At 33.3% G+C, this 24,622-nt stretch overlaps 3 protein-coding genes and 1 non-coding gene across 4 annotated transcripts; 1 reads left to right on the top strand and 3 right to left on the bottom strand.

The window, feature by feature from the left end:
* Window positions 1–805: 805 nt before the first annotated feature.
* LOC146902214 (small nucleolar RNA R71) lies at window positions 806–912 on the top strand. Its single transcript, XR_015024412.1, has one exon. It is a non-coding gene; the product is annotated as a small nucleolar RNA R71 (small nucleolar RNA).
* A 4,019-nt stretch (window positions 913–4,931) lies between these two features.
* LOC146902213 (plant/protein) lies at window positions 4,932–5,647 on the bottom strand. Its single transcript, XM_085733208.1, has one exon. It carries the CDS (start codon window positions 5,537–5,539, stop codon window positions 5,237–5,239), a length of 303 nt encoding a protein of 100 aa, XP_085589334.1. The 5' UTR covers window positions 5,540–5,647; the 3' UTR covers window positions 4,932–5,236.
* A 1,292-nt stretch (window positions 5,648–6,939) lies between these two features.
* LOC146902212 (uncharacterized) lies at window positions 6,940–10,596 on the bottom strand. The gene is made up of 3 exons (XM_085735040.1): window positions 10,341–10,596; window positions 9,965–10,075; window positions 6,940–9,063 (listed from the first exon to the last, which is right to left on the bottom strand). Exons 1-3 carry the CDS (start codon window positions 10,410–10,412, stop codon window positions 7,477–7,479), a joined length of 1,770 nt encoding a protein of 589 aa, XP_085591166.1. The 5' UTR covers window positions 10,413–10,596; the 3' UTR covers window positions 6,940–7,476.
* A 1,372-nt stretch (window positions 10,597–11,968) lies between these two features.
* Window positions 11,969–18,815, bottom strand: LOC146902211 (FAD/NAD(P)-binding oxidoreductase). Its single transcript, XM_085731864.1, is given in 14 exon segments — window positions 11,969–12,269; window positions 12,351–12,419; window positions 13,420–13,533; window positions 13,621–13,710; window positions 13,964–14,028; window positions 14,031–14,040; window positions 14,364–14,415; window positions 14,502–14,572; window positions 14,677–14,731; window positions 16,548–16,598; window positions 16,693–16,752; window positions 18,252–18,327; window positions 18,445–18,493; window positions 18,589–18,815. Coding segments are annotated over 14 exon segments (975 nt in total). The 5' UTR covers window positions 18,745–18,815; the 3' UTR covers window positions 11,969–12,212.
* Window positions 18,816–24,622: the final 5,807 nt, after the last annotated feature.

The following is a 24,622-nucleotide window of genomic DNA, read 5'->3' as shown; positions in this document are numbered from 1 at the left end:
TCAACTACATCATCAACCTTATTTGGAGCTTTTGGAACTAAAGGTGTCAAAACCTTTTTGCTCCTCAATTCAATAGCATTACAAGACTCATTCTTAGGGTTGTCTTTAGTGTTACTGAGAATCCGCCTTTGTTTTGTTCAGCCAATTGCTTAGCTAATTGCCCCAGTTGAGTTTCAAGCATCTTCCTAGAAGCTTCATTGTTCTTTCTTTCAGCTTCTTGACTCTTCTTCATCTCTTCAAAGTTGCCTTGAGTCATCTTCATGAAGTTCATCATAGTTTCCTCAAGAGCCGATGGCTTCCTTTGTTGTTGTTGAGGAGGAGTGAGGATCTCAGAGTTCAAAGCATTGTTATTTGAGTAGCTTAGATTTGGATGCTTATTGATGCCTGAATTGTAGTATTGATTCCGCCTTTGATAACCTCCCATGAAGTTAGCTTCTTCACTTGATCCTTCCGGAACACATTCACCGTTGGGATGTTCTTCACCACATAAGTCACACTTGATTGCAGCCACTTGTTGTTGCTTATGAGCCAAAGTGAAGCCTTGAAACTCCTTAGTTAGAGCTTCGATTTGTTTGTTCATAGCTGCTTGGTTAGCAAGGATAGCAGTTGTTCACTCACCTCAAACACTCCTCTTTCTTTCTTCTTAGCTTCAAGACGATACTCATTTCCAGCCATGTTCTCAATTAAAGCTTGGACTTCATGATCAGTTTTGCTCTTGAGACTACCTCCCGCGGAAGCATCTAAGAACATTCTAGTGTTTGGTGTTACCCCCTCGGTGAAGATTTGGAGGTATTGTTTCTCGGTGAACTCATGATTAGGGCACCTCTTAAGAAGCAAATTGAATCGCTCCCAAGCATCATACAATGATTCACCTTCTCCTTGCTTGAAGTTAGAGATCTCCATCTTCTTGTCCCAATACTTAGACATAGGGAAATATTTCTCCAAGAACTTCGGCTCTAACTCTTCCCATGTTTGGACAGTCCGTTTGGTATTGTTAGCAACCAATCTTTTGCTCTTCCCGTCAAGGTGAAAGGAAATAGCCTTAGTTTCTTTTGTGCTTCCGTCACGGTGGCCGGTTGCACACAAAACTCGCAGGTTTCAGCAAAGCGGCTCAAGTGTTCATGAGGACTCATAGCTTCGGTCCCATCGAATTGCTTGTCCCTCAAACCGTTGAGGACAGTTGTCTTGATGTCGAAAGCTACGGGGTTAGCCGGTTGAAAAGTATGGGTCGGTTGACTGCGATGAGTGGCTAATCCGTAGCCTCCTAGCTTAGGTCTCGGTGGTACAACTCCTTCTCCTTCCATAGTTGCAGATTTAGGAGAAGAGATCGTTTCGCATTCAGTTGAGAGTGGCTCCGGTATTTGTTCTCGAACACCCGGTGGAACGGACCGAGCTAACCTTTGCGATCGGACATCTTTCCTAAGTGCTCTAGCAGTTCTTTCAATTTCCGGATCGTACTCTAAGTCGTCGAGCTCGTTTACCTCGCATAAACGGCAAAATACCTTAGTAGCACCGCACAACGCAAAGTAATCAAGTGAATATGAAAACGAGAAAAATAAAAATTAAAAACAGTAAATTTAAGTTGCAAAAACCCTAAATTATAACGTAATTGCCTTGTTGAAATAATTCAACGGTCCGGCAACGGCGCCAAAAACTTGATAGACGTTTGGCAAGTGCACCAAATACTATCGAAGTAGTAAAAATATCGATCCCACGAGGACCGTTTTTAACTTCAATAATTCAATTTCGTTATATAATTAGGATGTGTAAAGTTTATTTTTAGTTTGCCACTAGGCAGAAGATTTGGTTTGATTTTATGAAATCAAATAAAAGAAATTAGATTTGATTAAGAAAATATGAGAGAAAGATGAGATCAGATCCGTCGAATCCTCTAAGTTCCCCTAATTGGTCTCTTGCACCTATTTGTTATGAACCCTCTTCTAGTTTACGATGATTAACAAATTAGCCCTAGTCAATCCCTTGAGTTAGGACCCTCTTCTTAAACTACAGCCCCTAATTCCTTAGGTGGTCTAATAATTCTTGAAGGTTTTACCGAACGTTAACCTATTATCACTAACAAACGATTATCTATTCCTAGACTAACCCTGTTTATTAGAACAATTCAATTAGGTCTAAGTTGAAAGCCATGGTCGGTGGTCATTCATTCTCACGAAATCAAGTTATATGTGATCAATATATAAAAAGCATTAAGAACAATTGAATTGAATAAACTAGAATTGAATTCATAAACAAAATAGAGTTTCACAGCAACATGTGTCAATTAGGGTTACAAAGATTCATCTCGGATCTAATCTCTAAGAGATTTAGCTACTCATAATCGAGTTTACAAATAGCATAATCAACGAAATAATTAAAACATACATGAATTGGTAAAAGGTTGAAGAAATCGCCCTTCTAGCCGTCTCGATGTCTCAAAATCGCACTTTGCTCTCCAAAATCGTAACCCTTGTTCTTCAGATTGAGTGCGGTATTTATAGAAGTCATGGGCTCGACCCGTCAAAATCGCGCCGCGCCATGTATATAGGCGTGCCGTGATTTCCCTCAAACAGGAGGATGTAATTTTGCTTCAAAAATCGCAGCACGGTTTGAAATTGGCGTGGCGCGATTTCCTTCGAACAGACTTCAATATTTAAGCTTTTTGCACTCCGAACAGTATAAATTGCATGAGAACTCTATCAAAATGTCACAATAAGTCCTAAAAATTACGTAATGACAAGATGTCATCACCTATTCCCACCCCTAAACCGAGTATAATAAATGTTCGGTTTCATTATTTGATTCTTGGTTTTATCTTTTTTAATGAGTAAATATCGAAATTGTTGCTTGAGAAATACTAGTATTTGGGAAACCAAAATAGTCCATACAACATAGATGAAAAACCAAGTATTAATGAGTAAATATCGAAATTGTTGCTTGAGAAATACTAGTATTTGGGAAACCAAAATAGTCCATATAACATAGATGAAAAACCAAGTATTAAGTGGAGATTCTAAAAGATTTTCATTAAAGCTAACTGTTAATTGTTTGCCTTTAATATCTTTTGAATCATGTATAAGGAAAAAAATATAATTTTCAAGTTCGGGGGCATTTTGCACATAAGTGCAAAACTTCAGGGGTATTTGCAAAACGTGATGTTGACCAACGAGAAGATTTTGACGAGAGGGGGTAAATTGATTAACGTTGTGCAATTTCGGAGGGGTAATTGAAGTTTTGTTAACGTCGGGGGGTAATTGACGTAACTTACAATTGCGGGAAGGGTAATTGCTTATTTACTCAATTATGTATGGTCTCTATAATTTTATTTTATTTTTGGAAATTCTCTATAGTAGTTGTTTCTATAATTTTTTTTGGAAATACGTTATTTGATCCAAGAAGCGCCTAATTTGAGAAGACCAATCTCACCGTCCACTTACGGGGCCCATTTAAAGCCGGCGCATAACTCGTATGGACTTAACCCACCGAAATTTCCATAAAAAAGAATCGAACTTAAGACATTGAGAGGAGCACACTCCGTAGTCCCAAATCAACCATTAGATCAACCTCAAATGAGTTGTTTCCATAAATTTTGTGAAGAGTTTATAAAATAAATTTATTGTAGACATATCATAAATTATATCCCTTCAAAAAAAAAAAAAATCATAAACTACTTTTCTAAGTTCATACAAAAATGTACTCCACTAACAACGAATAATAGTTGTATTGATTTTTATTTTTATTTGATAAGATAAGCTTGAATAAAACTCTCTCGAATACTATTAAGTTTGATATTTAAGACTCGAATATTGTTTTTTTAAACTCAATTATGCCTCGATGAAAATATGTACTATCAGAAAAAGAAAAAATAAGAATAGTTTTAGTTGATAATTGTACCTATCAGATAAACTACATGAACGACAGAATTCTACCTAAAAAATGTAAGAAACTCTTGCATTTTAGGATTTTCGAATTCAAGATTATCATTTACTTGAATACATTCGAAATGATAATCTTGAATTCAACTAACCTAAGCTATCTGGATAATCAATTGAGACAAATGATAATCAATTGAGACAAGAAGCTAGGGATGGGAATAGGCTAGGCCGAGCTAGGCTTTGCAAAGCCTAAGACTCGGCTCGCCATATTTTTTTAAAGCCTATGTTTGGCTCGCGACTGTCATAAGCCTACTTTTTAGGCCCGAGTTTGGCCTTCTCAAAGTCCGATACGGCCTACTAGCCTCGTTTAAAAGCCTATATCTTATGAACATCTTTAAATAAGCAATGTGATCTAAGTTTAAATGGACTAGCAAACTAATAGTTCAATTATATTAAACTCTCTTTTGATAATCAACACGAGGTTTTAGGGAATTCGACTATATATTGTATCATATTTCTATTCTACTTTATAATAATACATTTATATATGCAAAAAATTAATGTATACTAATAAAGCTTAAATTATTGAAAAAGTTTACAAATTTATATTTTAATTCAAAGTACAAAATATAATATAATAATAAATAATATTATTCATATTATTTAAATAGGCTTAAGAGGCTTTTTGAGAGGCCCGTGGTCCGGCCTTTTAAGTTAAATAGGCTTAAAAAGCCTAGGTCTTCTCTATTTAAGAAAAAAGCCCTGTCCTGTCCTGCCTGTCGTAGAAGCAGGTCGTAGGCCTGTAGGCCGGCTGGCCTATTCCCATCCCTACAAGAAGCGTATCTAACATTTTTTTCGACAAAAAGTGTATCTAACATTTACGAACGTAGTTGACAACATTTTAATTGTTACGAAACTAAACCAGGCTATCTAGATAATCAATTGCAACAAAAAGTGAGGGAACTCTACAAGTAAAAAGGTCTATTGAAATTGTGATTAATTGAAAGATTATCAACACACGAAATGTTTCGTCGGACTATATTTTTCTCACCCTTAAACTTTGAATTATTATTATGATTCCATTTGGATCATATATGTAGCTTGGAACTCTGAACCAATCTTTGAGAACAAAATTTGAGCAAAACCTTATTTCACACGGAGATAGTACATCCATATGTTCTACGAATTTACACAATTTAACACCCAAACAACAAAATAACACAATTTAAACCGAGACAAACAATTTATAAAGGATAAACAACATAAAAAATCCCTCACAAAAAAATAAAAATAAAAAACATGATCAAGATTTAAGAACTAATTTACATACAAGTTGGAGAATTACCACCAAGAGATTAAGACGATCATGATCTTCTTTTTCTTGATTTAGGATTATTTGTGGAAGAAGCAGCAACTGGTTTACCAAACAAACCACAAAAACCACATGTTGAAACCTTAGGAGAAGGTGGGTCAATTGATGTTGGTGCAACGTTGACCGATCGATATGGTCTTGCTCCAGCTGATCTGCTTCTCTCCAACGTGCCAGTTGATGCACTCTCTTGTTCTAGTTGATTCTGATTCAAACCAGACAAGAATTTATCATCCCAAACCAATCCTGATGAACCTTGTCTCCTGAATGATGCTAATGATTTCTGCAGCTCAGCCATCTTTGTGTCTCTCTCTTTCTCTCTCTCTCTATGATATGGTTGAATATTTGAAGGAAAATTCTAAATTCCAACTAATTATTATATATATGATGATGTTATATACCTTTGATTATTAGAGAGATGATGTGGTTTAAGAAAATGACAAATTAAAATATGTAAAGAAGAAAATCACTAGGGGAATCAAAATGCCGGTTTTGGTTAAATTATTTTTTTTGTTAGTTTTACTTTTTTGACTTAAAATGGAGATATTGAAATATGACTAAAGTCCACACACGATATTTGTAAGTAGGGACAAGATTTGTGTTTACTAGTATGTTTTTATTTTTTTACTTTTTTCTCGATTCTTATCTTTTGTAGTAATGATACAAAATCTCATTGTATCCAAAAAAAAATGATACAAATCTCATTAACCGTCAAAGGAAAACAAGATACGAATCTCATCATTGATGGGATTAGCTAACAAAGAATTAGGACTTTATGGTGATTCCTTGTTTAGCTAAATACCTAACCTTTACTAACCAAGCTTTGAATTGAATTAAAAATGAACTTGTTTTTACTTTTGAAATGGTGTATGTTTGGACTTAAGATGATTTTGAACAAATTTTATATTTGCCAAAGTTTTAAAACGTAGTTTTTACATTCCAATTTTATTTGTACAAAAAAAAAAGCACTAAACTTTCAAAGGTTCTTGAGGAAGGTGTACCCAAAGTATTCGGTGTTTGACTGTTTCTCGAGGAATCAGTCTATAGAAGATTCAACTCAAACCATGTTTTCACATTGTTCCCTTCAACGGCTTTGAAAATTCCTTAGTTATTAAGTGTTTTTGAATGGTTGTGAAGTGTTGATTAGTTTTGATAAATGTATTATCAATTTTAATTGGTATGCTAATTATTTGGTATCCTAATAATAATTATGGTTGCAAGTTTAAAAGAAAAAGGAATGGGAAAGAAGAATAAAAGAGGAAGTGAAAGGAAGAGGAGAACCCCAACGACCCAAGGTGATGTGCATGGTAAAAGTCATATTCATATACCTATAATCTATGATTGTGCCTTACCCAATAGCACCATCGGGTGCCTGCTCTAACAACCACGTTTTTCTCATAAAAAATGGAATGTTGATGTAACAAATGAACGCACACATTGTATGCATTTATGTACACATGAAGAGCTTGATTGTGAAATTTTCTAAATATCAAACATAAAACATTTTGAATAATGACGGTTACCTTAAATTTAATAAAAGACCAATGCTCAAATTAAATTACATCTGGTTACTGAAAAGAAATTGATTTATCTCCATCATCCACCGATGCTCAAATTCTTAAAAAAACTTTTCTTTTAAAATTTATGAACAATTAATGTACTAAGTTTAAATTTGTGTATCCCTAATAGTTACTACTGTATGCATAGAAGCAACAATTGTATAAAAATAGGATTCAGGAAGGTGACCGATTTACCATACAAAGAGTAGTGAGTAGTGACTATTCATAAGCAGCTTTATAGACAAAAAACAAGTAGGCCAAAATCACACACACACACAAGATATCATGCAAACCAGTGATCAACTGTCTAGATTAAGTGTCCCCTAAAAAAAAAAAAAAAAAAGACTCTAGATTAAGTGCCGTTGTCCAAATCAACATATTCAACTAACTACAGAAGATACCTCTTTCACTAAAACACTGCTTATCTAAGAGTCCTTCTTCACCTCTCTTAACCTTGCTCGAACAAAAACATATTCACCATCTAACCATAGCAATGACAGGGTCATCCAGCACACTAAAGGATGCTAGAAAGCACCTCAATTTTCAACCAAAAAGAAAAAAAGAAAACGGCTGAAGCCAAAAAATTCTCATTATCTTCAGCAAAAATATTAGTCTTCTGAATCATCAGTCATTTTAATCTCATGATTCAATTGTTGCAGGAATTGCCATCTCTCACTCAATCTATGGTCCTGTCTTTGAGAATTTCATTCAGAGGTTTGGGATCCTGGAAACCAGCTGACGAGCTTTCACAATGTGAACTTTCACCGGACTTTTTCTTCTCTTCTTTTATTTCTGCAAGAGTCTTGGGCCCTGAAAATGCATTGGATTTCTGAATAGATCTCTGTTGCTTCACAATTGGTTTCCTGGATTCTTTAGAAGGAGGAAATGGCCGTTTAGCTGGTTTTTCTTTATAGTGCTTTCTTGGCCTACTTTGCTGGTAAGGCCTGAATAACCTTTGCTTGTTGGCAATTGAAAGATCTTCAACTTCTCTGATTGAACTAAATCCTACTTGTGATGTTAATCTTCTACTTTGCCGCTGACCAATGTCTTGCCTTTGATGCCTTTCCCGGTTTTGAACCATCAAAGAAGACGACTCATGTCTTCTTAAGAGACCTGTGTCAGGAGGACTATTGACCTCCCTGCGTCTTCTCAGATGGTGACGTAGATCTAAGTCAGAGTAGTCACAAGCAGCCATCTCAGAAGTGGACATTCGAATCCTTTTCCTGGAAAATATAGTATCTAAGACCATCTCTCTGGGATAACCACAAACTTTCCTTTCACTAGGACTAGTAAAATCCCTATCAAAACATCTGTAATCATCATATGTTTCCTGTTCATAAAGAATATCAGCGCCTGAGCACATAGTGTCGTAATCATTTGTGTTTTTAAATTCATACCCCAAGTATTGCTCATTCAGTTCATGGTCATCCATATCAAGCACTGGCAAATATTCAGAACCGCCCTCATAACCCAGGTTGTTCCCAGATTCATCATGAACAAGAACATCAAATCCAGGGGAGGACCGTTCCTCAGGCTCTACTTGACTATTTTCTTGCTCCTCTGAACTCTGCTCAGTGAATGAAGGAGACATGTTATGAGCAACGCCGTCGTCTGGTAATGGAGAGTCTGACCGAGTCACAGCAGCTTCTTTATAGTCCAAAGAAGAAATTTTGAAGCAATCACCTTGCTGTTTAATATTTTCGGGTAATGGTAGCACCTTAGGCTGAGGTTTAATATCGGACAAAGCTTTTGGAGCAGATAAAGATTGGTTTAAATGTGTATCCCTTGGTGTGGACGATGCTACACTTGTTTTATTTCCCGATGCAGTTCCATTTTCTAAGTTGGGTTTATTAATGCTTCCATTGTCATTCTTCAAAGGCTTCACAGTGTCAATCTTCAAAGGCTTCACAGTGTCAATCTTCAAAGGTTTTGCAGAGCCATTCTTCAAAGGCTTTGCAGTGTCAATCTTCAAAGGTTTTGCAGAGTCATTCTTTAAAGGCTTTGCAGAGTCATTCTTTAAAGGCTTTGCAGAGTCATTCTTCAAAGGCTTTCCAGCGTCATTCTTCAAAGGCTTTCCAGCGTCATTCTTCAAAGGCTTTACAGTGAGCGAGCTATCATCAGGTCCATGCAAAAATGAGCATTTGCTACCTTTGTTGCAAAACCCATTGAAGAAAAAGTAACAGGGAACCATTGTCTTGTTTGCCGTTGCATGTAATGAAGATTGTGCAGGTTCAGATGGCACTCCAGTGTGTCCATCCACAGGCTGACAAAATTACAAAAATTAGATGAAAGTGAAGAGGTACAGCTGAGCAGATAGATTAATACTAAACAGGAGCAAATAAAAAAATGAATATGAAATTTGGAGGGGGAGTGGGGAAAGATAACAGTAATAACAGAAGAATTTTATAGTATATTAATAAAGCAGTGAATTCAATGTGCCTGTTCATTAATTTGATATTTTTAATCATCAAATCTATTCATCCAAGAAAACAAATAAGGAACCAAAATCATCAAAACACTTACAAGGTAAGACCAGATGCAAACAATATATAAAATCATACAAGATGCTTTTTTGTCCAATTGTTGAGTCAGGGGGACAATGGGTCTCAAGACATTTAGAATATAGTGCAACTCATTATATTAAACATGAAGATGATGTATAATTTTGTGTATTCCAACTTGATATTTTAAGAAACACAACAATCTACAATGTGTGTTCAAAGAACCAAAAAATTATATTTATTCCATTGACAAGAAAGTACAGGCACACATAATACATCAATGCATCTTTTATCTGAAACCTTGCACCATCCCCACCTACTTACAGAACAAAAATTTACAAGAGACAGATTAAGCAAGACACTTTTTCCATCACACAGGTCCACCATAGGTAAAATGCATCTCAGCCATTAAAACACAAAGACGTTCAATTCGATACTTTAAGAAACATTACAAACGTGAGGACTAAGGACCAGTTTTTTTTTACTGCTATACAATACATCAACATGCCTTTAATCTAACACATTGAACCACAAAAACCTAACCTAACCGCGCAAATTAAGTCCAAAAGATTACAACATTTTCAAGCATTCAAACCCACATACGCGAAAAAAGTACCAAATGAGAAGTGGAAATGCAGGGCACAAAGGTAATGAAAAACTCACAGGGTGTCTAAAAGCACAAGTTGGATTAAGACAATTCCCAGATAACCAATACCAACAATCCCTCGGGTTAAGCCTCGCAATCTCATGGTGCCTATACTCACATTCTACACCCTGCAAACAAAATAAACAACGGAGCGTTAATGCATCAAATCACAAGTTATTATAACCATTAAAAACAAAAACAGAATTTTTATAAGTTTCAGAACAGTGTGCATTGTTTAATTATATGAAAATGTAACCTAACTGAACGGAAACAAAAGCTACGTTTACGAAAATCGAAAATGTGACGAAAATAGGGTTAGAGAAAATGCAACACGAAATAGAAAAGAAAATATGGGAATTGAATTCGCGATTGCGAAGGGAAAGAAGATTGAACCTTCTTGCAAGTGAGGGGTGAAGCCAAGAAATAAACGCAATCGGTGTTACGCTTTTGAAAATCTTCGTCCATGTTCGTTACACTGAGAGAGAGGATTCGAAGAAAGAAGAAGAAGCGATCAAGATTAAGATTTCAACGATCTTACACTAACATTACGATTATGGGCATTGTTGAAAGCGAAAATGAGAGAATGAACCATTTCTGTTAATTTTTGAATTAGCAAGTAATCGAGTTTATTGGGCTTTCAATTGGACTTAAGTATTAGCCCTTGATTAGTAAGATCCATATAGTCTATGAAATATTATTCTTTATTCAATTAATCTTTTTTTATTTTTTTATAGAAAGAATTCAATTATTTTTTAAAACTTTATACAAATAAAAACACAAGAAATAAGCGTTTAGATGAGATGATAAAGCACTATTTTTCTCGTTGTTTAGTTCTAAATGGATATCTGATTCATAAAAAACTTTATATCTATCGAAATAGGTAAAAAAAAAAAAATGAGAATAGGTACTAAGAATATGAAAATTCACGTTTCTATTAAAAAAAAAATGGAGTTGTGGAAACTTCCTCCCAATTCCCAAATAATAAGTGGTTTCTGCAGTATATAAAAAATTCATTTTATTTTTAGTTCTATAAAGTTTATCAAAATTCATCCCGTCATTCCCTAGTATATATATCTTAATAAGAGGGACTAAAGTAATAAATTTAATGTCCTATACAACTACTTTTTTTTTAGGGAACTGCTTATTATTTTTATATATTTTAGATAATAATTTAGAGAGATATAATTCTTGGATTACTAAGTTGATGATTTATTCAATATAAATCTTATTGGCCACCAAGAAAAAATAGAAATCTTATTGTCCTAGTTCAATACTTTTGCAGCTTGTAAAAAAAATTCAAAATTTTTTCATTTAACTTTAATCAAAATACACTCATTTTTAACCAATGTACAACTCAACTTATCCAACATGGACAGAGACCTATTTATTTGGGTTTGAATTTGACCGGCGCCTCTAAATAAAAGAGATTCTTTTTCAAATACCTTTTGAAAGTACATTTTTAAGACACGTGTAGTTTTTTTAAAACAACAAAAGGAAAAGAAGCTCCGCAAAAAAATAGAGACAGACCAAAATTGCCAAACATAAAAAGTGAAATTAAAACCGTAAAATCACATTGGTTGAAGACTAACAGTATTGTTAAGCCTTGAATGAAGACATTACACCATCCAAAGTGTTATGTTACGTATCGATAGACCTCTCTTTTTGAAGAGACGACCATTTAAATTAATTTATTCAAAAATAACTGCTCAAATTTATAAGAATAATATGATATTTTGTAAAACTTCTATTTTATTTTTGAAATAAAAACAGCTTTCTAAAGTTTTTACTTCCGTCAAAAGAAAAAGTTGTTCAAGAAAGAACTTTGCGCAATTGTTGTAAATTTTCTGAAAATTTGTTTAATCAAAACATTTATATCACGTTAAAAAATCACGTCCTCGTGAGCTTAGCTCGATTGGTATGGACGGACAATGCATAAAATATGCAAGGTCCCGAGTTCGAACCTCGGCCACCACCCAAAAAAAAAAAAAAATCACATAATCAGACCCTAAACTTTTGAAAGATTGAAAGACAAGTGAGTGGGAGAAGTTTACCCCCACGAAATGCCTTTTATTGACATCCACGCTACACAATTTTAAAGATCTGGACATACAAATGAATAATTATCTATTCTGTCATTCTAGATTTATTTTATGTTGGAATTTTCAGCTGTATCTAACTGTTTTTTTCTTCCGAAAAGGCAAAAACCCACTTTAGCAATCCGTTTGTGCTTTGACATGCACACTTCAAATGTTAGAAACAAAAGTCTCAAAATTTGTAAACCATTTGTTCAGTGTACCCTGCTTCTTTGAGTATGCCAGATACCTGCAGCAAATCGACCAGATGTGCATCATTACAAAGATCAAAGAAATAAAATCAGACCTAACACACAAATTAATTTCATACCTCTCCTTGTGTCCAATCCTTGGCCTTTTCACCAGATATATGTTGCATCATTCCAGGGGGACCACACACCTGAAATACAGGTGAAATAAGGTTGAGCTTATGCAATAGAAGTTTTTAGCATAATATTGCAACTTTGAAACAGCAACCATCACAATTCATTCCATTATAAACCTCACCAACACAAGATGATAAACATTGACATAAAATAACATCAAAAGCATAAGCATCTCGATACAAATCAAAGATTCAAAATTATTTGCATCAACCTTCAGAAGTTTTAGTTGTGAATAATGATGGTCGGGTGTCATGGACCATAATTTATCATGGAAGGAGCTCTCAATATTTCAAGTACAAAGCCCAGTCTCAATTCTGAACTCAATAGCACAAGATGATAAACATTGACATGAAATAACATGAAATGCATAAGCCTCTCGATACAAATCAAAGTTATTTGTGTAACTCTTCAAAAGTTTTGGTTTTGAATAATAATGGTCGGGTGTGAATGTGATGCACACCATAATTTATCATGGAAGGAGCTCTCAATATTTAAAGAAGTTTCAAGTACAAATCCGAGTCTCAACTCTGAACTCAATAGCTTAAGAGCCTTGACTCAAGTAGCAACGAATCCCATTGGGGACACTACTTGAACCTGAGTTCTACCGAGGTCACATTACTACTAGTTTAATTTACGCACACCTCCCGGCACAATAAAATAAAAAATCTGAATGTAACACATTATTTTCTCTAGAGAAGAAAACTCTATTTAATTCACATGTACTTCGTAAAAAAAAAAAAACAAAATCATATATACTTGCACATTTGCTTTTGATTAAATGCAACTATCCAACTTAACAATGAGTAGAGTTATCAAAAGAACAGGTGTGGAAGTGCTATATTAAATAAACATCATGTGGGTGATTTTAGCCATTAGACAAATGTACATACTTAATATTAATATTCTTCAAAGAAAAAGAAAACATTTTAATTTCCTTAGAGGTTCAAATTGTTTGAATTTATTAGAAGAGTTATGTTTATGCTACATAGCTTTTACACGAAAAGAAAAACTTACAAGAACAAGAGTATCATCACTAGGAGCAGGTAATCCTTTCACAACCATATCTTTCGATATGTAACCTGCACCTCCTTTCCAAGTTTTTGTTGGATTGTCTACAGTGTAGAATACCTGCAATTTTTTGTTTAAAAAATAATTAATTTACTCAATAGTAACAGATTGACTAACCATAATATCTTTTCTAAACAAGATTTTTACCTTTAAGTTTGGGTGACTTTTTGCTAAAATGTCAAGTTTCTGTTGAAGCAGTATGTCGTCTGGGGAAACGTTAGCATAGATCAATGATATCTGTATATGTTCAAGGCTGCCATCAGATTTGATATTCTTATGCATATCACAAAACAATTAATCACACTTCATAAGCATAAACAACATGCCCTAGTGCATTTCCAGAAAAACGAATCAAGCTTCACAAAGTGTTTCAATCAATTACAAAAATGAATTCATAACTTATTCATCTCATTAAATAATTAAGAAAAAAGAAAGAGAAGCTAATATAATGCACATATTAGGGGATGTAATGTAGAGGTTTGCAACCTACACGAGTTTTGTCGTCGGAATTCTTCAATATAGCTTCAATTACTTGAAGCATAGGAGTAATTCCGAGCCACCGGCAATCTGCATGATGAAGTTAATGTATTCATATCATTATATTATAGTTCCTAAATCTTAAAGAAAGCATAATGAGATGGTGTTTACGATGTTAAAGCATTCATATTATTAATGAATGGAATACATATAAACCAACTAAGTGAGGGGTATAAGTGCATATGCATAGCAGGGATTAGGGCACACATTTCAAACATACTTTTGGGGAAGTAACAAATTCTTCATTTTCCTTTTCGATTTTAAAGGCATGCTTGTAACTCTATAGGATACCAAACAAGCTTAATTTACTTGTTGATGGATAATTGAACAACAACCGATGCAAATATGCTTACCATGCCAATATTCTTCTTCATATTAGGAGTATATTTGAACTTTTCTATGGGCCTGAAAGAAACAATGACTTCATTTTAGAACATGTAAGCATGAAAAGTATTGTTCTGATCTTGAGTTGTTATTTGTTAATGACATACCCTTTCACTTCAACCACGTCACCTGGTTTTAAGCTTGCAAAATGCTGGCTCATTTTTCCTTCGGGATACACCTGCAACAATTTGAAAAGTAAATCAGTAAAGTGTCACTTTAAAATGGGCCTGCTCGATGATAGTAAAGATAAGAGAAGTAGTGCCCCTACAAATGGTGACATACCTTGATTAACAAATCAAAATATCCCATGGATTCTGTATCTGATATAGGAGTATACCTGAAGATTCAGACGCAAACACCCTCCCAAGTCAATCTCCATCAAACATCAACAATAAGCACAAAATTACAACAATCTAAAGCATGAACTTGACATTGAGTGGAAATTTTTTCCATCATATTTTGACCCTTAAGATAAAGAATAAAGGGGAGTTGAAGTATTTCAGATTAGTTATGGGAGTTGGTCTGGTTATGAGCGATATAAAATAAAAAAAATGGGAGAACGATGGATTCTTTTTGTACATCTGATAGTTGCTATGAAATTATAATCCTTTGTGGAGGGAAAACCATAAGAGAAAAGTATATTCACCATTTCTGTTCAGTTTTCAATAATACAATTATATTCTGCTGATTCTTTCTATATTTTTTCATTACAACTTCTCAAGGTTTCTAAACTGACCTTCCCAGGATCACACCCTCTGCCTCCAACAAAAGTTATCATAATTAATCATATTAATATCAAATCCATCAGTTGTATGCATAGACTTAGCCAAATACACATGGTATATTACATAGCTTTTCTGATGCATCAAGGGGAAGCTTTGTATTAAAGCAATTCCCAGGATTTACCAATCTTCTACTTCAGAAGTGTCTAGACCAACATATTTGTTACATTTGATAGAACTAGACCAGGTTTAGCTTTTCAAGTGATTTTACAATGCTAGGTATGCTTATAATTGTTAAAATAATATTTTTACAACACAATACTACATCCAAAATAACACCATGATGTCATCATAAAATTTTAAAATTGTAGGTTTAAGGGCAAGTTCCTAACTAATCCAATACCTCTTTGTATGGAAGTTAAACATTGGACCGTTAAATCTTGTCCGCAGATGCATAAGCTAAACCTTACATCGGTATTATGATAGACCACTAAATGTTGTCCGAAAGGCATAAGGGTACTATGATATATAATGCATAATATATATGTCATTGTACAATTGTCTACATTGTAGCCGCTAGTAAGGAAAAAAATGCAGTCATGCTCCTAAATATTAATGGAAATGTCATTTATTTCGAAGGGAACCAGAAAAGAAATACAGGAAGGAAGGAGTAAGTAACATGACAAAGAAATAAAGCAAAGTGTACAAAAGAAACTGAAAATGCCAAGACTGTCTTTTAAGGAAGAAAATGAAGTATATGATGCCCCCTAATCTGCGTTTATTAATGAGTTTCAAAGACATGCACTGTCAGTGTAAATTAATTGTACACTAACTATAGTTCACTATTCTACCACGGCATCATACTCCTTTAAGTATATTTTAAAATTGTTTCAATGAAGTGGAAAAATTGTTTGTTCTTATTGGCTGTCAGTGTAAAATAAATTTACACTGACAATGCATGCCCCTTGAGCTTTGATTTAATTTACCGCAAAACAGATTTCTAAGAACAACATAAGTGGGCAAAGTAGCACCTAGAAATAATGATTTCCATAGACATTTCTTAGAAGCAGTTAGTAAAGAGAAAATTAGCTAGATAAATAAAGGATGGAGGGAATCATTGCGTACATTTGATTTTGATGGTCGTGAAAGGATAAATTCTTTGTGGGAAAACCCTTGGGGTGAATTAAATCCATTTTCTGTTCAGTTTTCAATAATAAATATCTATTCTTTTGATTCTTTCTCTCTATTTTTCATTTGATTTTCCCTGTTCCTAAATACATTCAGCACCAACAACGCCGACAAATTCAAAAACTTAAAATTAAAAAATGAAGATTTTTAGACTGAATGCAGCCCTAAAGTAACAGGATCAGGTGCCAGAATAAAAGAAGATCTGAAGATAAAGTACACTCATTGTCTCAACAGGAAACTTACGGACGAATGACATATTTTGGTTTTTCTTCAGCATCTTGTCCGAATGGAGCCCTGCAATTGTATAGAAACTTTTAGTCTAAGTAGTAGTGAAACACACACACCCCAATAGCAAAACAATATGAACTATGAACAATCTATCACACACCTTGTAAGAATGCAAGAAGCAACATTCAGACCCAACTTCTTAGTGGGATCAAACGAAAACCTGGGGTATAAACGTACAGTTACAGAGTTAGAAATACAATTATACAAATACAAAATGAATCCTGTTAAGGCATTTTCGCACATGAAATTAAAAATAGTGTTCAGTTAGCCATATAATAACGAATATGTGTAGCACATACTATGATAAGCATTTCAATTCCCCGGACAAGCGATCTTTTAACAAAGGCCACTGCATCAGGGTAAAAGATAATTTTTCTCTCTTAATTAAATAACTTTGCATCAGGCTGCACCATAAAACATCTGCAGAGGATCCGTTTTGGTCTCCTCTATCTCTAATTGTGTCTATATTGTCTACAAATCTTATCAATGTTTCTGTGGGTCTTCTCCGCAGATGCCCAAACCACCTAAGACAATAATTTTTGCTACAGTAGGAGCTACCCCAACTTTCTTTTCAACGATTCCATTCCTAATCCTACCTTGTCTTGTGTAACCGCACATATATCATGACAGTTTCATATCTTCCACATTGAGCTTACAATCACTTTAGTTCTTCTTTGGTCCCATGAAATTTTGCAAGTCTTATATCTATGCGGTAAAATTTTCTTTTAGACTTGAATGGTATATTTTAATCACAAATCATATCTTAAAATTTTTCCATTTCATCCACCCTGCTTGGATCACACAGTTTACATCTCATTCAATCTCCCCATTATTATTAAGAATTAATTAATACAAAAAGATGTTTAGAAGCAAATTAAGGAGTCTTCATGAAATTAAGATTATATGTTGAGCTTACCTGCTTCTCTCATGGAAGCTCATGTCTAACATTGTTTAAATGATATAGCTTGTCAGGAACTAAAAGTATTTTGGGAGATTGAACATATTTTTGGTCCTTCAAAATATAGAAATATTATTATCATTCGGTCCCCCATTTTTAAAATTGTACAAACTAGTATTTCATAAAAAGATCTTTTCCAAAAGGACTCTTCGTTAGTTCTATATTTCTAAGACAGTGAAGTGCATATGTGGCATGCTATGTGATGATTATAATTTCTATGTGGAGTACCATTTGGCTGATGATGATTATAAATGTGGAGTATCATTTGGCTGATAATGTGAAATATTGCATTGCAATGTTATGAGGGGCTGAAACATAGCTTAACTAAGATTATGCTTACTAAAGCATCACTATAGCTCCAAAAGGCACCAAATGGAAAACTGGGTATTGATTTTCGAGAGGGACTCGTAGTGCAATGGTTAGAGTTGTTTCCAAGTGACTAGGAGGTCACACAATTGAGTACTTCTATTGTTAAGATTGAAGAATCCTCCAAAGCATGTAGCTTGGATTTTAAGCAGGGTTGGAATTAATACAAACCCGCAATTCATTCCGTTTGAATAATATATCACATTAACAATTTGTTGAAAAAAGGAGTTAACAAATTTAATAAAAACACCATCACTTGAATAGAGAGACAGAAATTATTACATTTACAAGATACATCCAAATTCATGGTTTGTCCTAAAGGTAAGGATATATACCTGTACAAGTGGGTATCATGACTGACCCTAGCAGTGTCTTGCAGCTTAAATTCAACCCATTTATCAGGAATCAGCGCTGAAAACAAAAAATGAAAAATTTCTTCGTCACAAATATAAATGCAAGCTATAAAATCAACAATTTATATTTATAGGGACAGAAATGTCTTTGCAAGAAAAGTTCACTGAAACGCACCGATATTTTTAGCTTTAATTTCCTCATCTCCAATTTGATCTGAGTGAACCTACAAAAAAAAAAAAATCAGCACAGATTTGATTAACAAGTTCATCACATTACATTCATTCATGTAAATGACAAAAAAGTGAGCATATACTTTACCAAATTGGGAGAGGAAGAGTAGTAAAGGTAAGAGAATCCTCCGGAAATGGCGGCGATAGCTGTGAAGGGTAGGTGGAAATTGGAACGGGAGGATTTGGATTGGGCGCCGAATCCGATCGGAGTAGACCTTGCAACTCTCCTTAAGAAAGCCGCCATGTCGAATCTCAAATGGTGAAAGAAGATTCTAGAACGAGACAACAAAGGGTTTAACAAATTATCACTAAAACGACAAGTCGTTGGTTGCCCTTGTGCTTCATAAAGACAAAGTTTTCTTTTTTGTTAGTTGAAACTGCCATAAACTATTTTTTACTGTAAGAGTTTTAATTTAATAGCAATTTTTAACTTGATTTTTAACTTTTATTTTAAAAAATTTCTTATCCATGTGTGTCTATATCAGCAAACACATGTAAATGTATATTTTAAATTGGATGAAATTAAATACTATGGATCTCGAATTATTTATTATCGATCTTTGACCATGTGTAGAAGAGTTTAGTCCGATTTCTATATAATTTGGATTTGGTTTGTTAACGATCTATTGTCTTTTAAAAGGTCTACATGTATCTCTAGAAGTATTTAATTATCTTTATCACTAGTACGATCTCGTAATATGGATGGGGAATGTCCTAATACATGAGTCTTTTGATTATATTATTGCTATTCTAGCATTTGATTAATGAAGTTTATTTTATTATAAAAAAAGACTTACTTGAGTTTCAATGCTTGTCATTCTATTACTAACACTTAATTGAGCACATATTCACTAATTTTATTGATCTGAATATTAATATCTAATATTTATTTTCTAAGGTTTTTTTTTTTTGTAATTTCATTTTTAAAGAAGTAAAATTAGATGGATTAAAATGTAAAACTAATGTTATTATTAAGTTTTAAATCTAAAATTCTTCGATTGATAGGTTATACATATATCATTGATCAGAAAAAAGGTAGGTAGAAATAGGTGGGGCTGAACTACACTATACAAGGCCAAACGACTATGCAAGGCCAAAATTTGGTTTGTAGTCTATCATAAACTTATATTTTAGGCATGAGTATGTGTGACCTTTCAAAGATAGATATGACATAGAATGTTTAAAAGTTTATTTTATGTGAACGTATTTAAATAATTTGATTTGTTTAAAATTAAATAGACTACTAAAAGATCAATGGTGTAGAGAAATAACGCTTTTAAACATTATCTTAGGGGCTTAAAACATTGATCTAAATCAAGTTGACGTTATCAAAAGCCTTTTCTAAATCAAGTTTAAAAGCAACAATGCCCTTCTTCTTCTTGGATCTTCTCGTGTAATGAATAATTTCCTGCAAAACAAGTGCATTGTTAGATGTGCCTTTACCAATAATAGTATCTAGAATATGTATGAGGCGAAGAACAAGAACCTTAGTGATAATCTTATAAACACCGTTGCAAATGTTGATCGGTCTAAAGTCTTTGTAAGTTTTAGGGGTACGCTCTTGGGGATGAGAGCAATAAGAGTATTAGAGAGGACCGGGTTGAAATAACCATTTCGAAAAGACTCTTTTGACCATTTGGAAAAAGTCTTCTCATACTATATGGCACTATTGTTTAAAGAAAATATATTGAAAACCATGTGGACGGGCTTTATAACGCTTCATAGAGTTTAAGGTTGTAAACACCTCTCGCTTTGGTGATGGGTTTTGAGATAGTGTAAAGAAATATTAGCGGGTAAATAATTAGTAATTAATCGTAACCACTAATTAATAACAAGATCAATGGTTAATTTTAGGAGTAACTTTAACCACTTACTCTTAGAGTCAATATATATATATATATATATATATATATATATATATATATATATATATATATATATATATATATATATATATATATATATATGGGGTTTGCTAGAACACACCCACTAGTTTTTATGTGGGAGTGTTTTAGCAAGTTATAACTAAAAAGTTAATAAATACACCTTAAGGTGTATGTTGCTATAACACACCTTCTAACAAAAACAAGTGGGTGTGTTCTAGCAAATCCTATAGGGGTTTGCTAGGATACACCCACTTACTTTTTAGAAGGAGTATTTTAGCAAGTGAATAACTAAAAAGTGGTTAAATACACCCTAAGGTGTAGCTCTGCTAAAACACTCCCACATAAAAACTAGTGGGTGTGTTCTAGCAAATCCCTATATATATATATATATATATATATATATATATATATATATAAGGGAGGATATTTTGATTCCAAGAACAACTCTAGAGTTACTCAACATCTTCGCCTTTGATTATAATATCAATGGCTAGGATTTATTATTAACAAATGTCTAGGTATGGTTTTGCTACTAGTCCGTAAACCAACACACGCCTCCATCTTCGTAGTTTGATACCACATGTTACGCTTTCCATTGCAAATAATTGTTTACCAAATTAATCTATATGGATTGTTAATCAAAATCTATTGCATGTCAATCAATTGTTATTTGAATTTATATGTTTTCTTTTCCATCCCTTATCACTCTATAGTGCCTCCAAGGAATGCAAAATACGATTTGTAAAGATGTGTAATGGTCTGATACTAAAATGAAGGTTGTTCTTCAAACTTTAAATATATATGAGATCAATCATGTTAACATTGTATTGAATAATAATTAGTTTACATTTAGGTATAATAAGATTGAAGAAACAAAACGCTTTAGGTTGATAAAAATTGAGCCTAATTATAATTTAATAAGCAAGAAATTTATTGAATTAATCACACCGAATGTGATGATTTATTTAGTTAGCCAATTATGTGAGGTTGAAGGAATGTACAGTTTTGTAGATGTGGATCTATGATTTTTAGGATCGTATGTGGAGTAACTCTTTAGAGTTACTCTACAGAGTTACCATTAATATGAGGAGGGATATATTGACTCTAAAAGTAAGTGTTTTAAGTTACTCCAAATCACCACCCTCCATTCTATTTTAATCTAACGCATCTAATTAATTATTAAATCATATCACGTGTTCAAATACTACTGAATAATTCCCTTGAGCGGAAAAAAAATAACAATTGAATCTTCCTCCCACACTCTTCTACGATTTGACTCTACAATAGTAGATCATAGATGCATGAATTAATTCAACTAGTATAGTGACCCGTGCAAGCACGGGGAAATAAAAAAAAATTGATCAAATGTATAGATTTTATATTATGTTATCTTAAAGTTATAAATGTGGTTATAATTCAAATTTGATATGGAAAAAAATATCATCTTAATTTTGTTAATTTTGTACATATTTTGAAATATCTAAACATTGCACATAACGATTAAAGTATTTGGATTTATACTTATACTAATTATTTGTAGTATAAGATGTACTAATTGTTAAACTTAGCATATGTAATATTTTTGCAAAAATACACCGACGTACTGTATATTATTATTTGTTGACATAATGTATTTTATTAATCATAAAAACTAAAATATTTGTATTTTTTTTATGTCATAGTCAGTGTCAGATGTATACACCTAGTCTGTGAATGAACCCGTTAATTTTGTACAGGTGTGTATAAATATAGTTTGGGCTACAGAAACGCCGATTGTTATTTGTTTTTATTTTTTACAAAACCAATGGTCTAATGTAAATATTAGACATCGCAACGGAGCGGATCGGAGGCGGGTTTGAGTATCCCCGTCCCTGCCCCCGCCCCCGTCCCTAAACCATATCGGGGGTAAAAATTGAACACCCAACCCCGCCCCCAATGGGGACGGGTCTCCCGGTCCCGCCCCAACCCCCACCCGCGAAAACTTTATTTTTTATAAAATATTTAAAAAATGCATATTTTTTCATTTTTTCATAACAACAAAAACACAATAATTATATTAATAATTTTCTATCTAATAAACTTATTTCAAAAGAGCAAAATAATTATTATAAATATGTTTCTAAAGAGTAATAATATATTAAAATAGGTTGGTGCTTATGGAAATAAGATTATAAAATTTAATAAACAAAATTTTAAAAAGCGGGTGCGGGGCGGGGTGTATGCATCCCCTGCACCCGGCCCCGCCCCCGTACTAAAACTCCAAATTTCCCCCACACCCGCACCCGGTTAAATCAGATTTTCCCCGTTAAATTCGGGGCGGGGGCGGCTGGGTCTGGCGGGGGCTGGGTTTGTTGCCATGTCTAGTAAATATTGTATTTTAGGGTAACAACGATGTAAAAAAAAAGTTTCGCGTATTGTTATACCTGAAAAGTGCATCAATTAAAAGTCAATGGTAGGAGGATCTGCTTATATAGAAGTTGCATGTCCTGTAATGACCAGTACGCCTTACAAAGAAATTAAAAAAAAAAACGACTTCCAAACAATACGCAACTTTAGTTTTCTAAATTATAGCAACAACAATTCTAAAACATAATCAATGATCATACTTTTTGAAAAATCTTCACGATACACAACATTTGTGGTCTCCTTGCAAACATTATTATCTTCATCCAAGATGAGCAACTTCAAACCTTTTCTAGAATTAACTCGAGAGACAGCGACATAGAGTTGTCCATCCGTGAACACGGGTTAGGAAGATAAACTCTCACTCGAGATAAAGATTGACCATGACTTTTATTTATTGTCATTGCAAAACAAAGTGTCAATGGAAATTGTCTGCGCCTGAATTTGAAGGGTAGTCCTGGATCACTCGAAATAAGATTCATCCATTCCTGGGAATGAATACCCTGGTACCTGCCATTTTTCCTGTTATTACGGTAGCAACTATCGTGCTCTTCCCTATATGTGTAACTGTCAGCTTCGTACCATTACACAGTCCATTGCCCTGATCGATGTTTCTCAATGATAAGCTAGTGTGATACCCATGCTAAGCACAGGAAATTAACGTACTTATTTTTTTTTACTCAAGAAATTAACGTATTTATTAATGTTTTATAAAATACTATTTTAAATCGAAAACTAATTTACACAAAGTTAGCGAGTATTTAAGTTATTTGATATATAAATCAATATAAATTTAAAATAACTTTAATATAAATTATAAAGCTTTTTGACAAAAACTATAACTTGTAATATTGGTAGTTTTTGTAAAAAATATTATATAGTTGTATTAAGATATTTACTTTTACAAATATAAAGTTTATATATGTAGTTTACAAATATATATATATATATATATATATATATATATATATATATATATATATATATATATATATATATATATATAGGGGAATGCTACAACACACCCACTCACTTTTGTGAAGGTGTGTTTTAGCATGATACACCTTTATAAAATGGACAAAAAAACCACTTTTCCTTTTTAAAAGTTGTTTTAAGTAGTGGGTAGTTTTGTAATTTGATATTTAATTTATTTCTTTAAGTCAAAATTGTCCAGATTCCACACCTCGTTTCCAACGTTAACAATGGCTGGAGTGGATTCTAAATTGGTACGGCTGTCTACTCTCTGGAATGAACATTCCCTAACACTTAATTAACAATAAGAAGGATAAAATTCTAATGTTAACATTATCATATATTATTGTTAGCAGATTATAATGAAGAAGTTTCCTATGATTTATTCATACTATCATTTTAGTATGATCCAAATTTAATGCCATGAATGTGGAATTTGTTTCATAAACTCTTCTTCTGTTTTTACCTTAATTTCTATAATAAATAAAAAAAAAAAATCAGTTGCAGGTTTCCTGGTACAGGAAGGAAACGTGAAAAGAGGGAGTGAAGATTGAAGAACAGTGGGACGTAGGAAAGAGAATTAAATGGACCCAAGAATATGGAATTTAAAAATAAAAAATAAACATTTGAATGTCAATTACAATTATGTCCTCTAATGTTGTCTTTTTTAAAATAAACTAAGGGGTCTTTTTGTCTAAATGAAAAAGGTGCATCATGCTAAAACACACCTTCACAAAAGTGAGTGGGTGTGTTGTAGCATTCCCCTATATATATATATATATATATATATATATATATATATATATATATATATATATATATATATTTTAAACTAATACTTTTATCCTAACTAATAAATTG

Source organism: Medicago sativa, chromosome 8 (genome assembly GCF_051527215.1).
Source record: "Medicago sativa cultivar Bolivia chromosome 8, Bolivia_mono, whole genome shotgun sequence".
Lineage (NCBI taxonomy): Eukaryota > Viridiplantae > Streptophyta > Magnoliopsida > Fabales > Fabaceae > Medicago > Medicago sativa.
Note: the sequence above shows the minus strand (reverse complement) of the source record. Positions and strands in the feature narration are given on the sequence as shown.